At 40.7% G+C, this 27,631-nt stretch overlaps 1 protein-coding gene across 1 annotated transcript in view; it reads left to right on the top strand.

The window, feature by feature from the left end:
* Nucleotides 1–27,631, top strand: part of LOC104544162 (guanine nucleotide-binding protein G(s) subunit alpha) — a gene marked incomplete at its 3' end in the record, with an annotated part of 92,560 nt that overhangs the window by 12,207 nt on the left and 52,722 nt on the right. Inside the window, exons 2-3 of the mRNA XM_010188945.1 lie at nucleotides 25,152–25,206; nucleotides 25,291–25,410. Coding sequence (XP_010187247.1) covers nucleotides 25,152–25,206; nucleotides 25,291–25,410 — 175 coding nt within the window. The remainder of the gene's footprint in view (nucleotides 1–25,151; nucleotides 25,207–25,290; nucleotides 25,411–27,631) is intronic.

The raw sequence follows: 27,631 nt of genomic DNA on the forward strand, positions 1-27,631 counted from the left end.
CTGTAAATTACCCGCTTCCTTCACAACTGTGGGCTTTTATTTTTGCCTTTATTACTCTGAACATCGGTATGATATATGCAGGTCTGTTGGGATTTGAAGCCTTGAAACCTTGGAGTCCTGCGTTTGCCTGCATGGATCAGAGAGGTGGGGGAGCGTGAGGGTTGAATTTTGGTTTTGTGTTTGTCCCGTCAGATACTTTGCTAGTTGTGTTTTGTCACTGTTTCATTTCCTTCTGAAGCATCAGCGATTGGGCAGGGTCTGAGGTGATGTTAGAAGATCCTTTTTTGGGCCAGAGTGGTTGGTTCTTACTCACATGATCCAGATAAATTTAGTTGAAGAGCTTCAGATAAGAAAGAAACTCTTTCACTAGGAACCGAGAGGCATGTTTCCATCTTCTGCTGCATGAGGCTTTTTGAATTACTAGGGCAGACTTTTTATGATCAGTTCTCTGCCATTGCAGGAGTCTTGGATGCTCAATCTCATCTCATTTCAAATTGTGAACTTCAGGAAAAATTATTTCATTTGAAATTTCAACGTGATAATAAAGTACGTGGAGAAGCACAGTGGCTTATGGTACATTGAAAGGCAGACTGAAGTATTTAACTACCCTCTCTGGCCTAAAATTCTTCAAAATACTAAGGGTTTGCGTTACCTGGTTGTTCCTTGCTATACCAAACTGCGAAGCCAGGTACAAACCCTGATTCTGAAGTCTGTTCTGTACAGGCAGACACGTATGTGCCTGAGGAGGTGGCTTAATGGATTACGCAGGACTCTGTGATTATGGACGTCTGTATTTTGAAAGAAACGGCGAAATTTCACCTTAGTGTGGAGAATTCAAATTGGTATGATTTGAGTGCATTAGCATCTCTTAATGAAACCAAATATAGTTCTCTTGAATCCCATTCATTCTGGACCTTATCTCTCTTTCTGATACATCTCGCTGGTTGCCAAGCAACCTCAATAGAAGTTCTGCACATCCAGCAGCATTTACAAAAATGAAGCGAGTAGTTGTTGCTGAAAATAAGATGCCTTCTGATGACATGAATGAAAAGAGTTGCAAAAGGAGGAAATGGGGAGTGGCGAGTTTGGAGCTGGTGTTCTGAAAAAGCTAATAATATTTTAGCACTTAAGCAGTGCTTTTTATTTCCCAAGCACTAATCAAGGAATCGTAAGATTATTAAATAAAGACTATTTTTTTTCTTTTCAGTGAGTGAAGCACAATTATGTTTATGCCTCATAGAGCACAGGGCAGGATGTAGTCCCAGGAGGGCAGGAGTGAATTTAGTATTAGTATATGTATTTCTTTCTCCTGCCTGTATTGACTCCCTGTGCCTTCTGGTTGGACTGCAGAGTGACTGGAAGGGTTTTGAAGAGTTTTGTTCGTGTGTTTGCTGATACATACCATACATAGCCATCACTATCTATTCATTTCATGCTGATGCACCTGCAGTGCCTCGGTTTTCATTGAAATATTTATCACCTGGAAGGCCTTCCAGACTAGAAATATGATAGATTGTGTGTAGGTCCTTTATTACTTCATAATTCTGTAGTGCTTATAAAGCAGTAAGTAGTTTGTTTTACAGTTCTGCCTCCTGTGTAAAATGTGATCTGAGCAGTAAACAAACTATCATAGCAATCAAATAATAATAATGGAAATATAAATCTGATTTGGAAAAATGATTCTCCATTTAGATTGTCCAGTTTTTATCACAGATTCATTGCAGTTCAAAAGAGCTGTGTGTATTACGCACAGGCTGACTGAAGCAGCATTATTGAGGACTCAAGTTAGAAAGTATCTGAATTGAGATTGCCTTAATTTGAGTTGATTTTAATTTAGGACACCATTGCCAATGATTGCCTATGTGAAAATGTAGTTTTAAAATTCTGTATGTAACTAACCCCTAAGAAGCAGTAATTCTGATGCATTTCTTTTAAGGCAGGTTCTGACACTGTGAACACCCACTTTCCCTCAGTCACATTCTGTCTGGAATTTAGAGCTGTGTGCCATTAAGCTCTCAGTAAATCAAGCTGTCCCACAATTTGGATTGGAGGGCAGTTGGTCCCAGTCACAATTTAATGCTTTCCTTCCCACTCATTTATTTTTGAAGGTGAGGGTCTGAGAAACTTGCTTATTCCACTTCTGGGTAAGAGTGGTAAAAAGGGGATGTACTGCAAATGTGTCAGAAATGAGGCTATGTTGAGTCCCTGGTTCAATTTATACCCAAACTGGGATGAGTTCCAAGTTACAGTCAGTGTCCATGGGACACACACATGTGTTGAACGTGATTCAGACATAGTGGGGCTTTTTATATGCAGGGTGTTTTGTGCGAAGTGTGTGTTTACACACTGAATGTCCACACAGGTGCATTTTTCATTTTGCCATTGTTCAGGCTAAGATGAACAAGAAGAAACAGTCCAACGTAGGAGGCATTTTTCTGTGCAATGCAGATAAACACCAGAAATGAACTCTCTGTGTGCAAATTCACAGCTTATCGTTGCAAGGCGCATTTCTGCTATCCTGCTTCCTCAGGAGTGTAAGGTGTTTTAAAGTGTGATATTTTCAGCTGTTAAGAGAACATACACATTTTGAATCACGGTCTGTGTGTTCTTTGTCCACATCACAGACCCAAAGGCAGTGCACGCTTGAGAAGAGGTTTTCTTTGCCTTATGTGTGTGTGGGGGGTACTTGTTGCTTTTTATGTGGGGACTGAAAACAATGCTAGATAATTCTGGGTTTAAGGATATATTAAATTAATGAATGCATACAAAAGAGCTGCACTTGGAAATGGTTAAAGCATAATGAAAAAACATCCCACTGTTATGTAGTATCTTTGCCACATTCAACATCTAAGGTTTCTTTGTGTTGGACTAAAATGTCTTTTGACGTACTGCCGCTAATAGAGGTAATTTAGAGATAGAAGAGTAGTCTGTGTGTGTGGTGTGTATACAAAAACCGTTTGTAGTGGCAGTATTTTTGTCCTCATCTTCTAAAAGAAAAAGACCAGTCCTACTTCATGCTTTTTTGTAGTGCATAAAGTGCGTGGATTTTGGCAGCTGTCTTCTGGCCTCTAGGCTTGTAAGTAGCTTGATCTGTGCAAGATGTGTGTGATTACTGTACATATGCAGCGTGTTAGCTGCTTCACCGGTATTGCCGTGTAAATTAGTTTCCCTTTTTTATATACATGTATTCTCTGTATACCTAGTTTTAAAAGGGTAAATATTATAAACTGGTTGCTCAAGAGCAGTATGCTATAAAAAGAGTAATAAGCACATCAGTAAAAGTGTGGAGGTAGTAATAAAACTGCACTGTAATCCTTCTACCAATTTATTGAGCTCTAACTATTGTTATCTGTGACAACTAACGGGCACATATTGGGCGTTAACCCTTTGTATAGTAGTTGTATATGGGATGGTGCTCAATATGACTGCAGTGCCTTCAGCTTCAGGTTTTCAAGCACAGGTATCGCCTAATTTCATGGTATTCACAGTGTGCTTATTGCTTTTCTTGTCTAGCTTTTGCTTCAACAAAAAAGGACACCCAGTTACTTTGTGGAGAACATCTTTGTCACAAAAATAAACGTCCTTTTTGCAAAATGAAAGCGAATGCATTAATTATTTCAGTTTTTTCTTTAGTATCTTTCAAAATAATAATACTGCAGAAGGTGGTAAACATTTAAACATTTAAATCTCTGCTTCTTGGATCTGATCTTTTTAAGAAGCTTCATTGGATAGTATTCCAAAAGTGATTACAGTGTATCTGAATGTCAGTGGACTTCTGCGTTCTCTGTTAGTTCTGTTGAGGAAATCTAATGCATTAAGATTTGGTAGTATTTGGTTTTCAGGCCCTCGCCCCAGCCTGTTTGAGGACTCCACAGCCGTTTCTGCGTGGTAGGGGTCAGTTGGGTGTGAGTACAGTCAGGAGAGTGGTCCGGGCGCCCCTGAGCAGCCATGCAGGGCCTGCCTTGTGCTGGTGCTGCCTTTTCCACCTCCCTGAGCTCGTGGTGTGAAGACTCCTTAGGTGCAGGTGTCTGCTGAAGCGGCTGTTGTGGAGCTGTAACGTGGGACTCAGGAGCAGTGCTGGGTGTCCAGGGTCGTGTTTGGTTCCTACAGCAATCTGCATGCGCTTGATGTTCACTAGAAGCTGGGCTGTGTAAGCTCAGGGGTGCAGCTGTAAATACTTTGAGAAGCTGTATAGTGGATGCGTGATTCTAAGTGAGGTGAAATGATAAAGGTTTGCTTTGCTTCTCATTAAATACCAGGAGTCCCTCTTAGTCTGAGGTTCATGTTTTCTACATTCAGTCTTCCAGAAGGTGATTGTTTATGTTTTAAAATGTCCTAATAAGTCCTCAAACTGTTGAGGAGTTGGAAGTTGAGACTACAGATTTTTGATTCAGTTGTCTGTTACCTTGGCACGGAGGTGGAGTTTAGATATGCAGTTGTAGCCAGTGTCCCTTAATTCCGAGAAGGTCTTTAAAATAGCAAGCAATTACGTTTGAAGTTTGGATCTCATGATGTCAATACAGATATGTAGTAAAATATTCCAGGGTGTGGTGATACTTATTAATGATTGAGACTTGGGGCATTTCCTGAATATTATTGCTGGATATGAATGTTGATTGCCCAAGGTGAAATTACTACTTGTTCTCTCTCCTCTTTTTTTTTTTATCAGTTGCTAATGCTGAAATGATAAATGCGTAGTTAGGTCAGACAAATATTTGGAGTGTTCTCCGAGGCACGGTGCTCGAGACAGAATGCTTTTACTACCTTCATACCTTGTGGATTGCATAATTACCATGTAGTGTGAAAAGAGTTATTCTCATTTTTTTCCCCTATAGTGACAATATGTACATACACAACTCGGACTGTAAGTCGTCCGCTGGGATTTTCCCCTCAGAATCACTTGGTAAAATTCAGCATTGTCATCAGCTTCTGGTTTCAAATAATGAAGCTGACAGAGAATTTGCTCTAATTGTGTGAGTGTAACTGCTGCTAAGGGTAAACTGATATAATGCCACATGTTGGATGTACTTTAATACTTAATCTACCCCTTGGGAAAGGCTGAGGATTGACTTGCTAATGCCAGTACAGTGCTTTAGAAAAAAACCTACACATAAAAATATTAATGACTATGTTTACATGATTTATGTTTTTAGAGAAATGTAGCTTTGCTCTGCCAACAGCAACTATTAATAACCTACTGAAGTAACACGACTTAAACATTTCGTAAATGAATTTGGAGCACACAGCATATGCAGTTGGTTATGTGGTGTTCTGTAGGAGGTCTGAACTCCTGGAAGGTCTTGCTTAATTCCTGCATGAAAGTGCGTGAGGAAATGCCAGTGAATATCATTATGCTGTAGGTAGATCTGTGATGTTATCTGATTTCCAAGTAGTCGATTTATAGGGCATTTCTGCATATTGTTTGCATATGTTGAAAAGACGCTCTTGCAGCTTGTGGGAATAAACTTGGTTTTCTCTTTCTGTTAAACTTGTGGAGAGAGAGATTTTGTAATTCTGTATGTTAAACGTTTCAGAGGAAAGCCTTGTCTGACTTGCTGTGTGTTAGTGATTACTAAAGTGGGGTACATTTCTTCCCGGTAGCTGGGAAGATGTCTGGAAGGAGCAGGGTCTGCCAGGGGCGCAGCAGAAGCCGTGGAGCCCATCCCCGAGCCTCTGCGGGACCCACCCCAGGCTGAGTGGTGGCTGCTGGGGCAGCTCTGCTCCTCCAACCTTCCCTCCACACGTGGCTTTCCCCAGCACCCCCAGCTCTCCTGAGCTGCTCTCCCCGCTGTGTTTGAGCAGCTTTCTAACCATGTACCTTCCTGCAGGTACAGTCCAGCCCGTTCTTGTAACAGAAAAGGGGAGGAACTCAAAAGTTTGAGAACGGCCGTTTTGTAAAGTCAACAAACTGCAGCTGACTAAGAGAGGCGCAGTGGTGAGCTGTGCTGAGCTGCAGCAGCACCCTGACAAGGTTGGCAATGGTCAGTAAATCGCTATTGGACTGCTCTGAATGGTCATATGTATGAAAGTACAAGCCAAAGACAGTTGTCTGGCTCTCTGTTGAGGCAAATTTGTTCTGTTTGTGTTCGTTTGGTTTTGTTTGTCTGGGTTTTTTGTTTGTTGTGTTTTGTTTTTTCAAAGGAGGGGAAAGGGGGATCCCTCTTGTCTGCATCTCTTCCTCTCCCTTTCCACCCCACCTTTTGTCTGATGATTTACCAATTTAAAATTTTTAAAATAAAATTCGTGGTACTGAACACGTCCTCTGTAACACAGTGGCAAAAAGATCTTGGTCTGCTGAAATTTCTAGAAAGAATTTCTAAGAATCCGTGCCAGGATTGGTCGGACCAATGGTTTGTGTGGTCCAGTCTCATGTGTCAGAAGTGACACTTATGGAAGATTAGGGGAAAAGTGCTAAAGGATTCGCAGTGATTGCTTTTCAGGTCTCTTGCCAGGTTCTGCCGCTGGCACTTTAGGATCTCCAGGAAGCAAGATTCATACCCAGTTCTGAAGTTAAGTCATGTTCAGTGTGTTTTTCTGCTTCTTTAGAAAGACTGATACTTGAATAAGCTGGAAAGTCCTCTTTTCCCTTTGAAGTTTCTTGTTTTCCTTTTTTTTGTTTTGTTGTCCATGAATAGAAAGCAAATCTTGCAAATCAGTTGCTCTGCCTGGTTAACACCTCTGCAGTAGCTGGGACACCACCGAGGTCCATCATGTCCAGACAGAGCTGAGGTGTCTCCAGCTTCTCGGTGCTTTGGATGCGGCTTTTTGATGCAGCCAGGGTGGCAGCTGGTTGGATCAAAAATTGTGCCCAAGCAATGCCGTTTGAGTAATTTGCAGTGTTATAAATTACTGCAATATACTTATTCCCTTGAGATTATTTTCTTCAGCTGTCTGTTAGTTTTTCATTTAAACAATGTTATTAATATTTAAAGGACCATATGTTGTGAAAGTAATTGGACAATTATAGCGGAGCACTATTCTAACTGATGTGCTAAGTATCAGCAAATTATTTCTCAAGTAACTTTTGGCCAAACATTCTCATTTATTGTATACTGTCGGTACGAATTGTATCTTTGACTTTTCTGTTACCATTTAGAAATGTCAGGTCAGAGCCAGGACATTATAATTGTTCCATTGTCATAGTTTGACTTAAATTACGGCAGTGTAACTTCCCTTTTATCGGGGAAAATTATATTAAATGTGCTTATTCGGGTATAATTAATTTCCAATTTTAAGCTCAGTAATAGGTCATTCTTCACACTGGTCGAGTCCAAATCTGTGTAGATGTTGAGTACAGCCAAGTGAAAGTTTGTTCACTTTCACCTCTCCAGAAGAGCTGTGTGGAGTTTTTCCAGTTAGCTTGTGTTGCACTGGAGAAGGTGCTAATTTGGATCCAAGAAGTGTGTCCGGAATATCAGTGAACCTTCCTGGTTCTAAATGGTACCTTCCTGGTTGATTGAACCCTCCTGGTACTAAAGGTGGGGTTCCCTGGAAATCCAGGATCATGGTAGGCTGTGGCCTGTGGGGAGCATTCTTTGCTTCTAGAAACAGCGTTTCCTAAGCAGATTTTTAAAACTCTTTAATTTTACCTGAAATGTTTGGGGTTTTAATACTGGTATTTAAAATGGGAAAGACTTTCATTCTGGTGGTTTTTGTTTTCACAACCTATTTGTTAACTTGAGCAGTTCACAGAATCACAGAACGTTAGGGATTGGAAGGGACCTCAAAAGCTCATCCAGTCCAATCCCCCTGCCGGAGCAGGAACACCCAGATGAGGTTACACAGGAAGGTGTCCAGGCGGGTTTTGAATGTCTGCAGAGAAGGAGACTCCACAACCTCTCTGGGCAGCCTGTTCCAGTGCTCTGTCACCCTCACTGAGAAGAAGTTTCTTCTCAAATTTGAGTGGAACCTCCTGTGTTCCAGTTTGTGTCCGTTAAAGTTGTTCAAGTCTCTTTCATGCCTCGTGAGCTCAGGCTCAGGTTTGCACAAATGGGGACTAGCTAGGCAATGCTGTACGTGGTGCTCGGTCTGAATACAGATAACTCCACAAGGAGTGAAGGCTCAGTGTCTTGGTGTTTGTTGGGAAGTAATCTGCATAAGAGGAAATGTGTGGAAAACCTACCCTGCCACTTTAAAAAAAAATTGCTTAGAAAGTCCTATCTCGTAAGATCCAACTGCCTGGCACAGAAGCAGATTTTGTAAGGCATATGAGGCAAGAAGCTGAGAAGACAGTTTTTTCTGTATCTACCCATCTGTTTAGGGCTGACTTAGGAGTCGGTCCTAGTGGTGTGCCTAGAAACCATAGTTGTGTACTGTATTTGCTTTTGGAACTAAAAATAGGTTGCCGTGACACAGTTACGGAACTGTGAATTGTGCAAGTATTGTTCTCTTACGACGCAGTTTAAGTGAATGGGCATAATGGGAAATAGATTATTTAGGTGGGGGAAATGTGTATTGTGTGTTCAGATTTGTTTCTACACCTCCTCTGTGCTGAAGAAAGGTTATTTTTTCCCTATTTTGTTAAATGTGTGGGACTTGTTTACTAAAACATTTTGCCAGTTAACTTGTAGTACAGTTTTATGTATTGACTTAATCCAGAGCAGAATTATTTCAGAAGGAGCAGTGCAGAAACTTGCACTTCTTGCAATAAATTGACTCCAGCTCTTCCGTAAATAGAGTTCTAGATGGCTAGAAATAAGATTCATGTTTTAGATATCTTTTAGCTGACAGTGTCTTCTAAAGTCAGGCCAGCAAGAACAACAGGAAGGTGGAACCTGTTTGAAACCGTAGTCCCTGACACTGGCTGAAGAATTTCACTAGTGGTTTTAATGTGACGATGACTGTGTCTGTACTTGGAAGGAAGTGAGGGAATTTTTGTTGTTACTGCCTGGTAATACTTGATGTTTATTTCAAAAGATATATTTTTTTAATATCATCGTCACTTTTGGTAGTCCAAAACTTTTAAAACCTGGAAAAGAATTGACAGTATTTCTCATCATATTAAATATGATTCTAGAAATCAGTGTGATACTTTAAAGGCAACTGTTGCCTGATGTGTGTTGAGCGCTGGGCCGTACTTCTTGCTAATCTGCTTTCAGAAAAACCTTTGTGTTACTGTCAAGAATTATTTACACATTTGTTTTTTATTGTTTTCAACATTGCCTTCCAGTCTAGGTAGAAAATAGAATATGGTCTTACAAACTCCAGGTAGAAGAGCAGTTTTTGTTTGGCTTCCTTAGCTGATTGTGCGTTGGGGGGGTTCTCGTGGGGTCAGTTGTCTTCCTGTCAGCAGAGCAGTTCTTGAGTCTCCAGTCCCCTCCCAGGTGGGAGGTCAGGAGTGCGGAGTAACAGTTAAAACCAGTTGAAGTGTTGCTTTAACCTGTTTAAGTTCGCTGTTTATACAGGTGGCTGCAAACAGAGGTGGTCACAGCGTTAGCACGACGTGGAACGCTCTGCCCTGTTTTTTCCAGAGCTGCTCTGCTGAGCCGATGTGGGCAAAGTGGCCGTTCTGCTTGGCTCTGCTGTCCTCTTCTCTTCTGATTGCAATTACAGACACAAATGAGTACTGCAATTTTTTAAATTATTATTTTAAAGCATGGACATAGGAAGTGGTTTATAAAGGCACTTAGATAAACGCTGCAGAAATTAAAAAAAATCCTGATGAGCAGAGGTAAATCATACTAAAAGTTCAGAGTTTGGGCTTTTTACCAATTTGGTGTGGCCTTTTAGATGGGTTCAGTTTTGATGTCACTTTGCTTTTGGAGAATTTCTTTAGACACAAATTTGGTTCATTGCACTTTTGCCTTATGCTTACTCTTTCCATTGCTGGCTTTGCATTGCAGCATGGTTGATCTCTTTTGCATGGAAACTTGATTATAATTAAACAATTTCTGTGTTAGTTCTTGGGCTGTTAAGAATGTCACTCTGCTTGTATAACCGTGTCAAGGCATCTGTGTGCAAACACACTGGAACACTACTGAGCATATGAAGTGCTAGCAGCTACAATTTAATGTAGTTTTGATGAGTTCAAAGTTTAATTTGGCTGTACTTAGAGACTGCCTTCCTTAAGTTCGTAATTTCTTTAAGTAATTTTTCATTCCTGTTGCTTTGTGAGGGACTGAAACAGAGAAAACTTTTTCCGAACGTGAAGCTGGTTGTCCAAAACTGCTGGCAGTTGCACAAGTAAGGTGAAATGGGAACTTTTCCTCCTGTAATTTTACCGTTTCAGGAGACACTTGTGTGGTTTGTAACAACAGGAGATTTTAAAATATCAGAAATCAAATTTCAAAACTTCTTTATTGGGGGTCTGTGCTCCTTTGACTTCTTTGTTTGACATTAATAGTCACAAAAACTTCCCATGAGCTGTGTAGGAGATGTGAATACTTTGGTTGTTCATTTAATGAATATAAACTGTACCTTTTCCATTTATATTGAAGCAACCTTAACTTGATATGAACGACCCTTTACTGTCACTGAGCCAGCGTTGCGGTACCTCAGAGCTTTAGGACTGGAACACACCAATCTAGAGGGTCCGGTTCTCTGTTCCCTTAGAGGAGAGCACATCCCTTTGGTGAGGTTACGAGAAGTGCTGGGATGGCTTTGGTGGTGCAGTGACTGAGGAGGGCTGAGTGTCACCCATTCAGGTGGGGAGGCCTTCTGTAAGAAAAAGCAGGTTTCAGTTTAGACCAACAAGCTTTTTCCTGCAGGAATTTTTTGGTTTTTTTTTTTTTAGAACAAACCTAAGAGTTGTGCAAGATTTTCCCAGCAGCAAGTCTTGTTCAGTCCCCAGTCCCCCCACAGCAGGACTGCATTGGCGTAGCTGGTCTGAGCGCTTCCCAGCTATGGTGAGCAGTGCGGTCTGCATCTCCTGCAACCTTGAGATTTGGCACAGTCTCATCTTAGTAAAAATGTGGTAGTAACATCAGTGATATGGGAGATGCAGTATAAATAGCCGTGCAGTCAGGTTATGTGGAACTTGGTCTGTGGGAGTTTTGCTTTTGTGATACAAATGCTCTTTTAATGGAAATAACTTCTACTGAATTTTGCTTGTTCTGATTCCCATTGTCATGATACAGTTGCTTCTTACTACATAGAAATGAACAAGAGTTTGTGTGACTGTGGCATTAACAGACCTGTCCTTTATAAACATGAGTTTGGGTGTTAATCTGTGAAGCTTCATGTGAACTGTAAGAATGAACCTGAGCGTTTAAGGGTACAGGAAGTAGGTGTTATGTTTCTAGTGAACGTTGGTGGACTTGCTCTGTTGAGGGTTACCTGCCCACTGACACTTGTGCTAGATGTAAGGGAAGATCATTTAACAGTGATTGGAACTTTGTTAAAGATATTTTAAAACCATCTTGAATAAAGAAGAAACTGCTGTGAGTCCCAGTTTGGAACACAATCAAGCTGTGGCTGTGTTTGAATCTACAGCAACGGGGCCCTGATTAACCAACATGTTGCTGGAAGCTGTGAGGACGCAGTAAAGTTCATAAGATGAAGTACATTTTGTATTTTAAAGATGGGTAAATGTGGTAAAAGCATTGGACATGTTAAACTGAAATAAAGACGACCTTAGTTGGGAGTTGTGTGTGATGCTGAGGAGTTCACTCAGAGAAGAGTAATGATGTGTAGTGTTTTTGGAGACGTGTTGTGTGGTGCTTTTTTCTCTTAGTTTGCTTTTTGGCTCCTGCTATTTAGGAGACTGATACCATGCTTTGACCTTCTGAATGTTTTTTTGGAGAAAAGCTCACTTCTGTCACAGATATTCTGAATTGCCTTATGGAGACACAGTCACTTTGCCTCCATTCCCTTATCTGCAAGGATAATAAGCTTGCGCTCTCACGCAGCACTGCTGTGATAGATGTACACGAGTGAAGCAGCAGAAGTACTGGAAAGCAAAGATAAACTCATTTGTTATACAAAAATAATAATAGAAAACTCTATTGTGATATATTAAAAAGTTAGAAATTGTCAGAATTACTATTAAAAATGTTAACAATAGTAGCACGACAAAATGTGTTGATGGACACTGGACACGCTGTTTTAATAAGCTGAGAATTCTGGCAAAAATCAGAGACTGCAGTGACACAGATTCAAAGCATTCTTTTTTTTTTAATTGTATTTAAGGGAATTTTAAAGTCCCCTGGTAGTGTACTTCATTTTCTATAAAGTCCATCTAATAAGTAGTAGTATAGAATTCCTTTGCTGAAGATATCTCGGAAAACATAATTAGCACAAAAGCTGTTTACTTTGGTGTTCTCTTTTTCTTTTTGCTGGGTGTTCACCAGCAAGTAAAAAAAAAAAAGAAGAAAGGGAGGAAAAAATAAAATAATAAAAATAATAGCAAAGCCCAAACCTAAACACACATTTGTTCTCAGTCGTACTCATTGCCAAGTCAAGGAGTGAAAGAGCTGTGTTAATTTTAGGTTCTGCTAGGAACAGTCAGAGCAAAAACTGTGCTGCACCGAATTTTGAGTCGTAGTGATCAGGGAGCGAATAAATTTTAGTTTAAAGGCCTGAGACAGCTTTAGAATGAAGACAAACCTACAAGCGGTGGCTTTGCATGGCCTTTTGTTTTCCCTGCTCTTGAAAAGAAGTTTTGGGTCCCCCTAACTTGCACTGCAGGAGTAGAACAAGTGACCTCAGCCGGCTTATTTGTGTGCCATTGCTTACGTGACACAACAGGGAAGGAAAGACAAGTAATCATAAAATAGTCAGCACCAATTGTATTCCACTCTGAAGTGAGGAAGAAGTTTGGAATTCTGGCAGTGTTTGGCAGAAGGGGTTTTGTTCCCGGTCAGCCTATGCTTCCCTCTGCCTGTGACTGCCCGGGAGCCGGCGGGGAGCAGCCCGACTCTGTGGCATTTTCTTTGGTATGGGGAAGGGTTGGTCCCTGGGTGCAGGGGTCATTTCATTGATGCTGACTTCTCCAGTGCTTGTTCCAGAGCAGATATTACTTGATATTATATTGGAAACTGTTAAAATTCACTGTACGTCTGGGACAATATGGCTATAGAAGAGAAATTTTTCTGGAGCTTTCCCGACCTACGGCGTGAGTACAGGGATAAAAGCAGGTGTTTCTTTAGTGTTACTGTTTAGTGAGACTGATTCGACCTGGAAAACGCCTGTAAAGGATTTTCTGAATTGTTCTGTTCTCTTAATTTTTTAGAAAACTGTTTTCTAAAACTTGGTAACAATTTTTGAAGCCGTATTCAGATAAAACAAGATCCAGAATTTTCTGGTGAGTAGCTTAGAGATCAAGTAAGCCATCTCTGATCTACAGATGCTAGCTAGAAACTTGCAGAGCAGGTGTGGTTTTTCTTTTAACATCCTTAACATTGCCTGTATAAAACATTTTAAAGATATAATACTTTTTACTCTAAAACATCGGAATTTACCACATATGCGTGTATGAGAGAGGCATGTGCACAGCATTGAATATCCAAAATAATTGAGGTTGCAGAGGAGATACTGAACTGTTAAGCCAGATACAGTTGGAACTGTGTTACCCTGGTATGTATACAGGCAAGGTTGCTGTTGAAACGCTGTAGTAGTAACGTTTTCAGACTGCACCTAGTAGCATCTTATGTAAGAAGCGTAACTAGTAGCTAAATATTTGGTCTTTTCTGCATAAGATTGCTTAACCGTGATTCGCCCCATTTCGAAGCAGTGTGTGATGGGCATAGGTGGCATATGGCCATAACACGGAGCTGTTGGAGGAAAATAAGGGCACACTAAAGATACGTGGACATCTTGCACGTGAGAACTTGCATCCTATTTTAACTTCAGAGACTACAGAATAACTTGCATCTCTGTGTTTACATAACCAGAGCTGCGTTCAACTTATGGTAAATTTTGCTTCCAAAGCTTTTATAACGTAATTGTTCAGTGGAGGAATGCCCTCAGATAACATAGGCCGTGCAGCGTTCTTAAAGGTTCTGCGCGTTCTGGCCCCCATCCATCGCAGTACTTAAACCATGAGTAGCCCTATTAAAGTTGATAGAATTACTCATGTGCTTAAAATTAAACATGTGCTTAAGTGCTTTGATGGATCGGAGCCAAAGTTGTCAGCACCTTGCTTTGTTATGGGCTGTGTTGCACCTGCCTCTCTGTGCACTGGCCTGGATCTTTAAGGGACAGAGTTTTCAGATTTGCTCATTCCAATACTTACTTACTCTATGATCTAAAAATGCAGTTATGTGCACACTCATAGTAAATTCATACGCTGTCTGGAAGTATAAATACACAACCACAACTCTTGAAATCTAACAGTCCTTGACAAATTTAACGAGGTTTTTTTCTGGGGTTTTCAGGGAGAGTGTTGTGCTCGTTGTTTACGTGGAAACATGACATCTATAATGTTTTTCACAGGACTAGCTTTCTATTGAAGTCTGGATTTTAATAAAGTGTATAATGGAAATCACCTTTTAGATGTGACAGAATGACCAAACTTGAACTTTCCAAAAGCTAAGATCAGTAAGGGGCTGTTCTAGTTTCTCCTGGTAGTGCTGAGTTTGAAAGCATTTAGGGAATTTGTTAAGCCTTTTAACTAAACTCGAATGTATCTGTCAGCTCTGCATCCTTGAAGGTAACTGTGGAAAACTTCATTGATTCAGATTTTGTCAGTGTTAAAAACTCCAGATTTACAGCTGTAAGAAAAGCAGTTGATTCAGTGAAAGCAGTCTGACACTGCCGTAAGAAATGTGTGGTGGACAGAACGTTTAGCATTAATATCTCACTGAAATCTAAGATCAGCTTTCAGTGACAGCAGCGTAGTTTAATAAGCAGTTCCTGTGTTTCTTTCCAAATGGTCTTCTCTGGTTTTTGGATGCTACATTCACTGCCTGAACTGCTTTCCTCTTCAGAATATAATTCTGAACTTAGAGGCTTTCAATACTAAATCCTTCAACATTTAGAAAATGTAAAGGTTTGGGTCATTGAGGACTTAATTGAATTTTTAAAAAGTAACTGGAAAAATGATGAGATGTGTTAGATAATTTTTTTATTTGAGTGGAGCAAAAGCAGCGTTTTCAGGAAAATGCAGTCACGTTGCAGGTCGCTTCACAGTGAAGGGGCAGCCTTCACTCCTTGATTAGTATTTGGAACTGAGTTTTAAAGTGAAATGGATAGTTGAGTGAATATTCCTTGGGGGAATGTGTATTTTGAATTTTCTGTTCTAACTCACAAGCTTTTTTTTATTTTTCACTATCAGTTGGTAGCAAACAGCTTTGCAGGTACCCGATGTCAGCTGTTACTGATCAGACAGCTCAGTAGCACTCTGTATTTGGCCTGGTCAGATGTATCTGTAAGAATTTCTGTGGTCAGTATGCACTTAAATTTGAGTCTTTATGAGCACATGTACGTTTGAATATTGTAATAATTTTCCCAGATGTTACATTAGCAAACTTTGATTGCACACAGTTTTTTGGACAACTGAAGTGTACGTCCTCAACAAGGACAAGTTAGCTGTTTCAGTTGTACTCTTAGTGAAATTGGAAAGCTTTGGTACCATATTCGGAGCTCTTTGCATACTTTAGTGGAATTTAGTCATATTAAATCAAGAGATTGGAAGGGTGGAGTGAGAATAAAAATGGGTCAATCAGACAAAAGTTACAGTGAATGCTTGTAGAAGCATGTGTAGTAGAATTTACCTTGTTCTGGTGGGACACCACATTGGACGAATTGGAGCCTTCCCATTTTTCAGTTTGGGTTGTGCTGTCCTGACTGCTGTGTCTCACCTGCTCATGTGCAGGGTTTTGGATTAAAACCCTTAGGTTTTGTCACTGTTAGAGGCAAGCACCTTCCAGATCACCGGTCTGCAATATCACATGCCAGAAGAATTTCAGAAGATAACGTAGATAAAATCAAGGTATTTGTAGGGCTGGACATCTTCCACCTCTCTCGTTACCATCTTTCCTAGCGCACTGCATCCTGCTTGGGCTGGTCTGTGTGTGTACCTACTCGGCATCCCTTGTTCCAGCCATTTTTATTTTAGGGCTTCTTTCCATTTAATGCTGGCACTTAGCCAGCTGTGTATGTTTTTATTTTTAATTAGCAGTGAGGTCATTAGCCATTATAGGAGCTATTCCTCTAATTCTTGTACCTGAACCCCTGAAGAGCTCTGAGACGTGATTGCCCTCTTTGGAAAGCTTCATACCCAGTCCTCCTGGAAGAAATTACCAGAATGCAGACATTTACAAAACAGTGTCAGAGCAAATGAAACTCACAGAGCGCTCATCAGATCAGCGATTCAAAGTTTAAACAAAAGTGCTTTGAAAATGCCTGGAAACTAAGGTGTGAACAAGAACCCCCACTAACTCTGCCATCGCCTGCCTGCTTTAAAGCACAGTTCCTGCACTACAAGTCTGAAGTGCTGAATAACACATCAAATACCCCAGTTTTAACAGAAGGTGCTGTTGATCTGTGTGTGCTGCAGGGGCTGGTCGGGCTGCACTCACACAACAGTGTTTTCTCTGGGCATGAAGAGATCGATTAGACCCAGTCAAGTAACTCGGGAGTCCCTGGCAGGTTGGATCTGCTGTGAAGGATGGCTGTACGAGCAGACAGCTTGGAACAGCGAAGGGTATGTCCTGAGAGGTGTCGTGTGCTGTATTTCAGTGCTATTGCACAGGTTTTCAAAAAGCTGATGGCCAATGTGCGTGTCCTTTTCTGCGTTGATAATGGCCACATTCACAGTGCTAAAAGAAGTAATTTTTAAAGAAGTGTTTGTGCTTCCTGACAGCAGTTTGAAATGGTTCTCTCAAAACGGTGAATTGGACAAGGTGAGATGACTCAGCAAGTTGGACTCGAACCCTCCTGTTCCTGCTGGTTCTGAGAGGCGTCCTTCCTCACCAGAAAAGCATCACCAAGTCCGCTCAGAAGTCTCTAGCCTTGTTAGTTACTGTATCAAGCATCGAGGGAGAATACTACACTTTTGAGGACACCTTTTGTTGTAATACACTTAATTACCTGTACTTAGAGCAAGAAAACGAAACGGGAGTGTGTGTGCCTGAAGAACTAGAGACCAAGTTTGCTATTTGCAAAGGTGTTTAATTGCACAGTATGAATTAAAGGGTCTTGGTCAACCTCGTGCATCACAGAGCTCTTTGTGAACACTTTTATTTTATTTCCCAACCTAAACTATCATTAGTTAAGTAGCTGAGGTAAACGGAGCAGCATAAGCAGAATTGTGCTTCCTAATATTTTGGTGAGACCGCATCTGGAATATTGTGTCCACTTCTGGGCCCCTCAGTTCAAGAAGGACAGGGAACTGCTGGAGAGAGTCCAGCGTAGGGCTACAAAGATGATTAAGGGAGTGGAGCATCTCCCTTATGAGGAGCGGCTGAGGGAGCTGGGGCTCTTTAGTTTGCAGAAGAGGAGACTGAGGGGAGACCTCATTCATGTTTATAAATATTTAAAGGGTGAGTGTCACGAGGATGGAGCCAGGCTCTTCTCGGTGACAAACAATGATAGGACAAGGGGTAACGGACACAAACTGGAACACAGGAGGTTCCACTTAAATTTGAGAAGAAACTTCTTCTCAGTGAGGGTGACAGAGCACTGGACCAGGCTGCCCAGAGAGGTTGTGGAGTCTCCTTCTCTGCAGACATTCAAAACCCGCCTGGACGCCTTCCTGTGCAACCTCATCTGGGTGTTCCTGCTCCGGCAGGGGGATTGGACTGGATGAGCTTTTGAGGTCCCTTCCAATCCCTAACGTTCTGTGATTCTGTAATATTGAGTCTGCGATGGTCTCTGTGCCACTTACAGGTGTGAAGGGACTGTAAACCAGCTAAACTGGTTTTACATAGGAATTTGCAAAGTCGAAGGGTCTAAGCCCCAAGGTGGCTTAGAGCCAGAGCAGCCTCTCTGTGCCGCAGCCACCTGGGAGGGTGGTTTGATGGGTTGCCATGGGGTGCCATGGCTGGCCCTGCCTGCCCGAGCAACCCTGGGGACAGAGATGCCAGGGGGACGTCCAGCCCCCTCTGGGCTCCTTGAGCCTCACCAGGAGCCAGACCTGTGCACCACCAGTCTTCACATCAGATAGCCATGACGTTACCCTTCCACCTTTACACCTGGACTAATGCTGCAGTGTGAATAGTGATCAAAACCAGCAGCAGCTCTGCTTTCACATTTCTACTTTTAAAGTTTATTTCCTGACAGGAACTTTTGTTGTGATAGCTGTGATGTGGGTTTTTTTCGTGCTTCAGTAACTTGTGTTTTCTCTTTTTCTGACTTAGGGAATGATTGTCATTCCTTAAATAGAAGGTATCTTTTTGTGATTATATTTCTTATCATATTGTCATCTATTTATGGGCCCATATTACGATGTGCATGTAACTCATGCAGGTAAATATTGTAATACATTAAAAAGACCCTAATGGTAAAGCAGTTTATAGTGCTTTTTCCAGTATTTAAAAGGGAACTTGTAGAAGCTTCGTGTGTATCATCTATTCTGTATATTGCATCACATGCGTGTGGTTGTACTTCAGAGGATATTGAACTAAGTTCTCTCAAATCCTTTCGATCACAGATCTGTACAACATAATTAATTTGAAACCATGACTTTAAATCAAAGTATGTCATGACCAAATTATTCAACCTGTTGAGTTTGTCTTTTTCAGAAAGGTGGTGTTTACAGAGAAAGCAATCAGTCTCTCCTCATAGCTACTCTTTTTCTATTATTGTTATTTCTTCTAACAGTCAATCATGGTAGCCGGGTGGTACAATTTGTTCTTAGCCATAGTCTTGGAGAAATAAAACCAAGAATCTTCCAAGTGAAGTAGATGTTGGGGGTTTCTGCATCCAGCGGCAGCAAGGCTCTGTTGCTTTTGACGAGAGGCTCAGTCCATACGTGCTCAGTGCTACCAGCACAGCGTTGGCTGAACACCACTCGAGATGATGTTTTGTCAGCTACCTGCGCCTTTGGTAACTTTTTTTTCTCTTACAAGGTCACAGAGTTATCAGGAACAAAGCATTATTGAGGTTAGAAAATTTCTTTCAATTCTGCTGCAAGTGAGGACCCAACTAAACGACATTTCCTGTCGGAAGCCGTCCGGAGTGGCTGCTGTGCATGGCAGCTCCTGCCCCGCGGTACCATGTGTGCTCATCCTCTTTGGTCTTGAACTGCACAAAATAGGAAATCCCTTTGAAGCTGGCAGAATTACTGAGGTATCTCTGTGGTGTGATACAAATGAGGAGTTTGATTTGCAAAAGATATTCAGTGGTTTTTGCTATCGCATTTTAGCAGTTTTGTCTGTAAAGTCGGTGCTTTGTCATAAGTCTAAGTTGAATTATTTCAACTTCACTCTGAACACTCAGGGCACCCATTTCCCCCCATTTTCAAGTGCCTCTGACTTGGCCTCTGCCCAGTGTGTGGTTGTAGCTGTCATATTTTGAGATAATTGGCATGTTGTTCTGTTAGAAATAACCCAGGATACTAAACCAAATTTCTCTTACTATTGAATTGTAAAGTACCGCAGAGTTTTTGTAATGTGGATCGGTAGCAAAATCCTTAATTGGATTTCCTTGCTTGTCCTCTTGTGTCTGAGGATCTTGACTGCACCGCTTTGTTTTTATGTGGTGGATTGGCAGGTAGTGCTGTCTTCATTGTTGTTGTCTTCCATAAGGTGCAGTAAACAAATTTTAATGCAGATTTTATGGAAGGTTTATGAAATCCACAAGCATGTTTCACTGCCTCAGAGATGCCGTATTTAGATGAATGGCTGTGTTTAACACCCACGTGCCTGTGAAGTGCGCGACTGCTTGTCAAAAAGTGAAATTGTATTTTAAAATTAAACTGGTCTATTACCTTTTAATTTGCTTTCAGTGTGTAATTGCGATGGGCCTTTGAAGGTTAGCAGAAAGGGGACAGACAGCCCATGGCTACTTCCCTGTGCGTTCACAGTTGTTGGTAATACCTGGAAGCAAACCAAGATGTACCCGTGTTGTAACACAACAGTGTAGTTTTTTTCCTATAAAAAGCCAGAGGGAAACTAATTATTTTGTAAGATTTTTATTCTGGCTCTTACACTTGCAAATTGATGCACGTAACGGGCCGTGCTTCGCACAGGCAAGGGAGGCTTTTCACTGGCTAGAGTTGTTGTGTCAGCAAGATCAAGAGTGAGCGAAGTTGGACAGTGCTTCAGAAATAAAGGTAATTTATGCATTATACCAATCACTGAAGGTGTTTACAGCGTTGTGAAGAAGACAAAGGCTAATGCTCTGCATTTACGTTATGTGATTACATTTTAATATGCCCTATTAAAAATATGCCCTTTATATTTGCTACAGTAATAAACATAATCAATAACGAACATTTTAACATGGTTTTGGGGATTATTATACAATACAAAGACAGTAACTTCGAATAAGGGTTCCTGTGTCGCATGGTGTACTCTCTCCGTGCTGTTCACCCTGGCTCACCTGTGGTGAAATAATGGACAAGGTTGAATGAATGTCCAAATGAATTAAGTTGCAAGGTGTTATTTATCATGCTAAAGCTACAGATATGAAATTCCTGTGTTAAAAGACAAATTGAGAAAGAGACATACTTTTTTTTTAAAAAAGAAGATGAAAGCTAGCATTTCTTTCAGCAATACGTTTCAACATTTTGTATTCGTACTGTAAGTATTCATATTCCAGAGTGTGTTCCTTTTGTAGGCCATGCTTATAGTCGGATTAATTGACAATCATAATTTATCCTCATTAAAAGCCTTTTCCTGTTGCTTGTTATCTGTTTGAAGTCTTATTAATTTCACTCGGCTTGTGCATCCCACAGCGTTAACTTCACCTCTTCACAGTGTTCCTCATGACGTGTCTAATGTTCAGTTCCTAAAGTATTCCTGCATTTAAGGTGTGGAGACTCCTGTATAATCAGGGGATTTGGGGGAGGAGATGTGGGGAGGGTTTCCCCACTTACTTAGATAATGGATAGATGTTAAGCCCTGTATAATCGTGGCTAGCTTTCCTTCTCGAGGAAAGAAAAAAATGTTGTTGCTTTGCTATCTTGTCGTAGGTTTGTAGGCTTGGAAGAACATAGAATATTGTTTCTCTTCATAAAATCTATCTATTTTTCACTGGAAAAAAGAAGTAATAGACTACATTCTGATTTAAAACAAGGTAATTCTTTGTATTTTTCTCTTCACTCATGTCCAAACTCTACCTGTTGAACAAGGAGTAGAGTTGTTCTCTACCCACAAACAAGAACTTTGCAGCGAGGCGTGAGGCTTCATAACCTGTCAGTGGCAACCAAGAAATTCAGACTTCTTTGTTGTCAGTAATTTATTTTAATGGTATAAAGGGGCACAGGATTTCTTACTTCTTTTTTCTTTTAATTCTTTAACAAGCTTTAGTTTTCATTTCAGTTCTGCAGTGTTGGTTTTTTCTAACCTTTCTACCTGTGATATATTTATACTGGGCAGCTCAATCCATGGTCCTCTGGAGTGTTTTGGTTTTGATTTTTTGAATCTTTTTTTTCAAGTTCCAAATAATGGTTATTCGTATTACCTGGAAGGTAAAGCAGAGGTGAACATAAAATTAAATCAGTTTGCTTTCTGATAACCTGGTAATGGGTTCTGGCATAAGATTTGATAAAGTCTCAGTAAAAGTGTTGCCATTTTAATAGTGAAGCTCAGCCACAGGTAGAAAAATATCTTAACAAACCTAATCAGTATTTAGTATTCAAGGAATATTTGATTTTCCTGACCTTTTATGTCATTCTGTTTTCAAATGTCATTTTTTTTTATAGTGCCTAAAATAGACTTTATTAGTTTTCCTGAAAGCCATGTGCAGCTTTACTTTGGCCCATTTAAATATTGAAAACAGCAGGATTTGAGATTTTTCTTATAATCCTCAACTAATGGAGTTTAATGCTTTGTTTGGCCTACCCTACACAGCCTAAGCAAAAGTTTTAAACAAGATTAAAAATATGACCTTATTAACCCATGGCATCTAAGGTACGGAGCAGGCCTGCAGAGCCATCGGTTGGTCGCTGGCCGGGATAGCACGGGGCCGTTCCCAGGCTGCTCAGGCTCTTCCAGAGGAAAACGTTTTGGGAGCCTAGCTTTTTCCTTCTGTAGCGTCGGCCATCGTGCCAGCACCCAGGAATAAGAAAGAAAAAAGCAAGAATCTTGTTTCTGAGATGAATACTCGGTCTTCGTGGCTGGGCGAGATAAAGTTCAATTAGTTTTGGAAATTTGAGGTGCAACCTGGCTGGGATTTCTCAAAAGCAATTCTGGCAGAGCAAAGGGCTGGCCAAAGTGGGGTTTAGCTTTTGTTTACTGCAGGTGATTAGTCCCCAAATAAAGTGAATTTCACCTTTCTTTTTGTGATGAGAAATTACAGTTGCACGTAAGCTGTTGGATGGCCAATCGACGAACGTGCTGAGTGTCTCATTGTCATGGAAAATTTATGCTTAGTAAACATTACAAAACACAGAATGACATGATACATTCACTGCAGTGTAATAAGATTCCTTGTTTACCAGACATGCTATAGGGCCATGGCAACAAAACCAGAAATAGGAACTATGAGTATTCTTGTTGTAAAGATGATGATGGTTATCAAGCAGTTTGCTAATTGCTGGAGTTTGACATCACTCTGTATTCATTATCACTTTGCAGTGCTGCTGGTAGTGTGAGGACTGGTGAAGAGGTGTAAACATGAGCGTTTGACCGAGACCTGTAATGAAAATACCATGTTTTATTGTACAGTGTGGAAGAGTTGGGCAAATGTGCTCTTAGCTAGTGCTTTGTGTTCGTTATCTGCAAGTGCTGTAGAGGAGGGAATAGGACATAGAGTTTGGTGAGGGAATAAGGAGATCAGAAAACTTTAAAATTCTGCCTTTCTGATGGTGCTCCAAAGCAAAGCAAAATGATGTTATTTCTTTACTTGATCCTTTACAAATACTGCTATTGTGATTAACTTTTAAGGATATCGGTTGCCCTTTTTATCTCAATGGGGCAGAATCTGGTTGCACGTTCATTAAGTTCAAGACGCAGCTGAAAACTGGACGCAAAATCAAGCCAGGCAGATTGCTTACACTGTCAATGGTTATCACTTCCTGCTTTCATAGCGTTATTTAAATTTTTTAATAAAGGAACATTTTTAAGAAACGGAAAGTGGCTGATGGCTTTGCACTTGTATGCGCCCTAACTGAAAAATACAGCATTTGTACACCCACTGCACATCTTGGTTTGTGGACTAGAGTGTTTGTTAAGACCCGAGGCAATAGAAGGCATTGAAGATGGGAGGGAAGAGGGTGAAAAGGCCTCAGTTTTCCCCCTCTTCTCCTGTCTTATTTCTTTTCCTTAGTTCAGTGCTTTTGGCCTTTCTTGGCTCACTGCCTTGTTCCTATCAGTGAATCCAAATCCCTCAAGCAAAAAACTGGTGATCTTCAGGAATAAGGTGGTCTGTGGGTAGATCAGAAAGTCTAGGGAAACCAAGAAGTTACGTATGACTATTGATGGTTTAATTTTCTTTCTGCATGAAGCTTTGCCGGTCTTGCTCGCCCAGCCCCAAAGTTTTGAGCGCGCTGCGGCGCTCAGTGATGAGGAGCGGACATTCAGGGACAGTCGTGTTTGTGTTGGGTAGGTTCTGCTGCTTCTGGAGATGTGCTCTCCACACAGCAGTGCATCCCCAGCGAGGAGATTTGGTGCTGCTGTTTGCTTTCCATCTGTCAGAGCAGCATTTGCTTCACCATCGCGCTTGCACCGCTGTGGAACGGACGGTAAGGTCCTCCACGGCCCCATGGGGTTTGCCTTGACCCTGTCTTTTACAAAAGTTGCATTTTTCTTTCACTTGATAACCGAAATTCCCTCCCCTCTTGGACGTCTGCGTCTGCCTTGTTATTTAAGTAGTACTTTTTTTTTTCCTCCTGCTCTTCTGCATTCTTGATTGGTGAATAAGCTTTCAGTTTCGTTTCGGTTGCTGGCTGTGAATAATTATAGAAATGAAAAAGTGATGAAGCATTTGCCATATGACTGCTTAATTAACTCAGTCAGTTGAGGTTTCTAAGCTGCGGTCTGTAGGCTGAAAGCACGAGCGCTACCTTTGAAAGGATTAAAAAAAAGTTGGAAGTTTAAAGTCTGGGATGCTGTCCTGGAAAATGCTAGTTTTCAAAATGAAAAAAAATATGAAAACTAGTTGGTGTAAATGTTCGGATAATGAAAGCATTCTGTAGAAACAGTTTAATGACGATTAAAAGGTCACTTAGAAAATGTAGCTTTGTTTTTTTAGTAATTACATGGCTAACTTGGTTTACCTCAAAGTAGTAATTTTATGCTGTATATAGCAAGAAATTAATAAAGTAGAAATGTTGTCATAGTGCAGTACAATTAAGTTACAGTTTACAGACTCAGTACTGGTAATACCTTGAGGATGCTAACTCCTGGTTATACTAAATGTTTGATCGTGCATTTCGTTTGATTGCACTATTTAGCATTGAAAATAACTACCACCAGATCTGATATAAAATGCAACACAAATGCAGTAGAGGCAATGGTTTGCACTCGAGCTTGCTTGAGCCTGTTATGCTTTTAAATTTGGCTGCAGTTAATCCCAAACGATAGTGCTCCTGTGGAGCATTCCAGGTGGTTTCCAAGCCTACTCTTCTGCTTGTAGTTAAAAGGTAATTCTACATATTTGGATTAGCTCTTTATTATTTATTTCAGATTTTATGTCCAAACTGTTAGTCTGAATGTCTCTGTTAGGTTGAGTTCTCTGCTCTGGCTTTTTCTGCTATGACATCTGTTTTGTGCTTTAGTTTTTTTGTACTTTTAATAACTTAGCCTTTTTTTCTCTGTTTCCAGTTTGTGCTTTTCTAAATAACTTCCACACATATCTAGTATTTTGCATTCAAATGAGTAAAAAATCTGTTTGATTTTGCAGAATGTCTTAGTCCTACTCTGAGACTGTAGTAAGTTTTTATTTAAGCATAATCAGACACTGCTTTTTGGATACAAATACCTGTTTACTGTGTAAAGTAGAAAAGTTAGGAGATATGTAATCAAGTCTACAGAAGTGTTCAGTGAATGAGAGTGCTTTAGTCAATAGTGACATTCTATTTGATAGAATAACTTTCAAGTGTGTGTCCTGCTTCAAAAAGATACTCTGCTTTCCTGGCTTATAAATTAATAATGTATTTTTTATTACAGGGAGAAGAGGATGAAAATTCAGGATATAAAAAACAATATTAAAGAAGCTATAGAGGTAAACTAACGAGCTTTGTTTGTAATTATTGAAAGCCGGCTACTTAGACACTCCCTGCATTATTTTACTGTTATTTCTTTGCAGACAATAGTGACAGCAATGGGCAGCTTGGTACCTCCAGTTGAACTTGCCAATCCAGAGAACCGGTTTCGAATCGACTACATCTTGAATTTAGCTAACCAGATAGACTTTGATTTCCCACCGGTAAGTAAATAATTCAGTTTGGCTACAGTCATGCTTTTTTTTTTTTTTTGCAAATGATTGTATTTCACTGCACTGTAGTAAATATTTACAAAAAACAGCGAGCTGCTCTTAGGGGTTTACTACAGTGGGTGTCTCTGGTCCGAGCTGGTCAAATAAAGAGTGTAGTGACACAGGTGGCATATTCAGCCGAATCTTTGTGAGGACAGAGACCCCTCTCTGCTTTCTTGTGCTCTGTTGAAATAACCAGCTACAGAACCACAATGAAGAGTGCTGGCAGTCACGTTTGGATGTTGCTGGGCATTTCCCTGCCCAAAAGGAGTGCAGGTGTCCACAGCAGGCTGTTGATGATTAGCTGGCATTTAGGGACACGGCATGTCTCTCTCTGGAAGAACAGTGGAGTTTTCTTGCTGATTCAGACGTTCTCCGGCGGCTGTGGCAGCCAGGCTTTCTGCAAAGGCTCCACACGCGACGTCCTTGCCCCAGCCCCTGGCGTCCTGGTTAATCATTCAAAATGCCAGCAGTCCCAGAGTAAATGCAGAAAGAATAATTATTTGGTTGGTAGTATAACTTTGTGCCCATTCACTGCGATGAATTTCAACTTTATCTCAACCAGGCTAGTAGGAGAAGCCCATGAAAATACAGTTTGCAAGGACTGAACTCTTAAACACTGAGAAGATATTTTTATTAATTATCATGAAGTACCGTGTACTTCTGGTAATACAGGAGTGTTTCAAAGCTTGTGTTCTCTCTCTGTGCACTCTTCCAGAGGGCTGAGGGTAGGAATTTTGCTGATGACTAAAAATCATGATCCATTTACACCAGAATTTTGTATCCAGCAGTAGTCTGTCCTGAATGCCTGAAAGGAAAGCGCAAGTGCAAACAGTAGTAAGATGTGGGATAGTTTGCACCACAGCAAGGTTTTCGTAACTGATTTGTAAATATTATTGAACAAGGTAGTCTGTGAAACCAATGATAGCCAGTCACCTTTTGCAACTGTTGCCTCTTCTGGGAATTTTTCTGCTTTGCTCAGCTTTTATTAAAAGAAAAAAAAACCCAAACAGCCAAACCCACGTACTTTGTGTACGTGGCAGAAGCCGTGCTATTAGCAATTAGTTGGAAATACTGGTATTGTAATCTTCAAATCCAGTAATTTTCAAAGTTCAGCACGCACAGACAGGTTGATGGAGAGGGGGATGTGTGATTCTTCTCTGGCACATAAAATGTAATATTAGTTACTTTATTTTTAAGAATCTTAGTTAGAGATTTTGAGATATTTTACTTGACAGCTCTTTAATTCTGCCTCATGTCAGTGTTGTTCGTAGGAATATTTGGTCCCTTCATGGCTGATCTCTCCTGCTCAGGGACAAAAACATTTGTGCTTTGAAGATAGTTTTAGGAGAATATTTGAAAGAAAAGGTGGTGGCTCCTTACTCCACCCTGTGTGCTCTTGAACTGGCTGCGTGCCCGCAGCTTTCCTGCTGCCCATTGTTTGTGACAGTTCAGGTTGTGATCTGTGACAATGCTGCAACGAGCTCCTGTGCCCTGCCTCCTGCTGGAATAGCTGCTTTTCCTCGTCTCTTCTGTCTCAGAGGGGTTTTTGAGTTCCATTCAGTTGCAATGCAGTGATTTTAAACTATTTTTTTTTCTGTACTCTGAAAGCAAGGGGTAATTGTGTAATGGTAAGTGAAGACGCCAAATGCGTATGTGTTACATTGACTGTTTTTTACATGAAAAATAATAATCAGTGTGTATTGCATACATAGGTAGGATACATGGCAGCAAGCCCCTGATTGTCTGAAGCAGTAGAAACATAATTACCAGGTCTATAAGAAATTTCTAGTTCAGTGAAGTCTTGGTTGTGTTGAATGACACACAACTTCAGGAATACCAGCGCTCCAACAAAACTAGTTTTTCTTCTCTGAGCAAAGGTATTGTGTTAAATTTTTAAGCCCTCAGTCTACAGAGGTTTAGATGTGTGTGTAACTTTGACTAGTGGCTGGCTTCATTGGCATGATTAACTGTTTCATATGTAAATGTTGAAGGGTTGAGGTTTTAAACTGGATAGACATTAATTTTGAAGGAGTATTGTTGACTCCCTCTGTGCTCGGTCATTATGTGAGCTAATATGTATCTGAATTCTGAGTTTGCCTGAATGTAGGTTATAGTCCTTTGGTAGCTGAAAAACTGAACCTGCATTTTAATTGTATATTTTAAATCAGGT

Source organism: Mesitornis unicolor, unplaced genomic scaffold (genome assembly GCF_000695765.1).
Source record: "Mesitornis unicolor isolate BGI_N332 unplaced genomic scaffold, ASM69576v1 scaffold42677, whole genome shotgun sequence".
NCBI lineage: Eukaryota > Metazoa > Chordata > Aves > Mesitornithiformes > Mesitornithidae > Mesitornis > Mesitornis unicolor.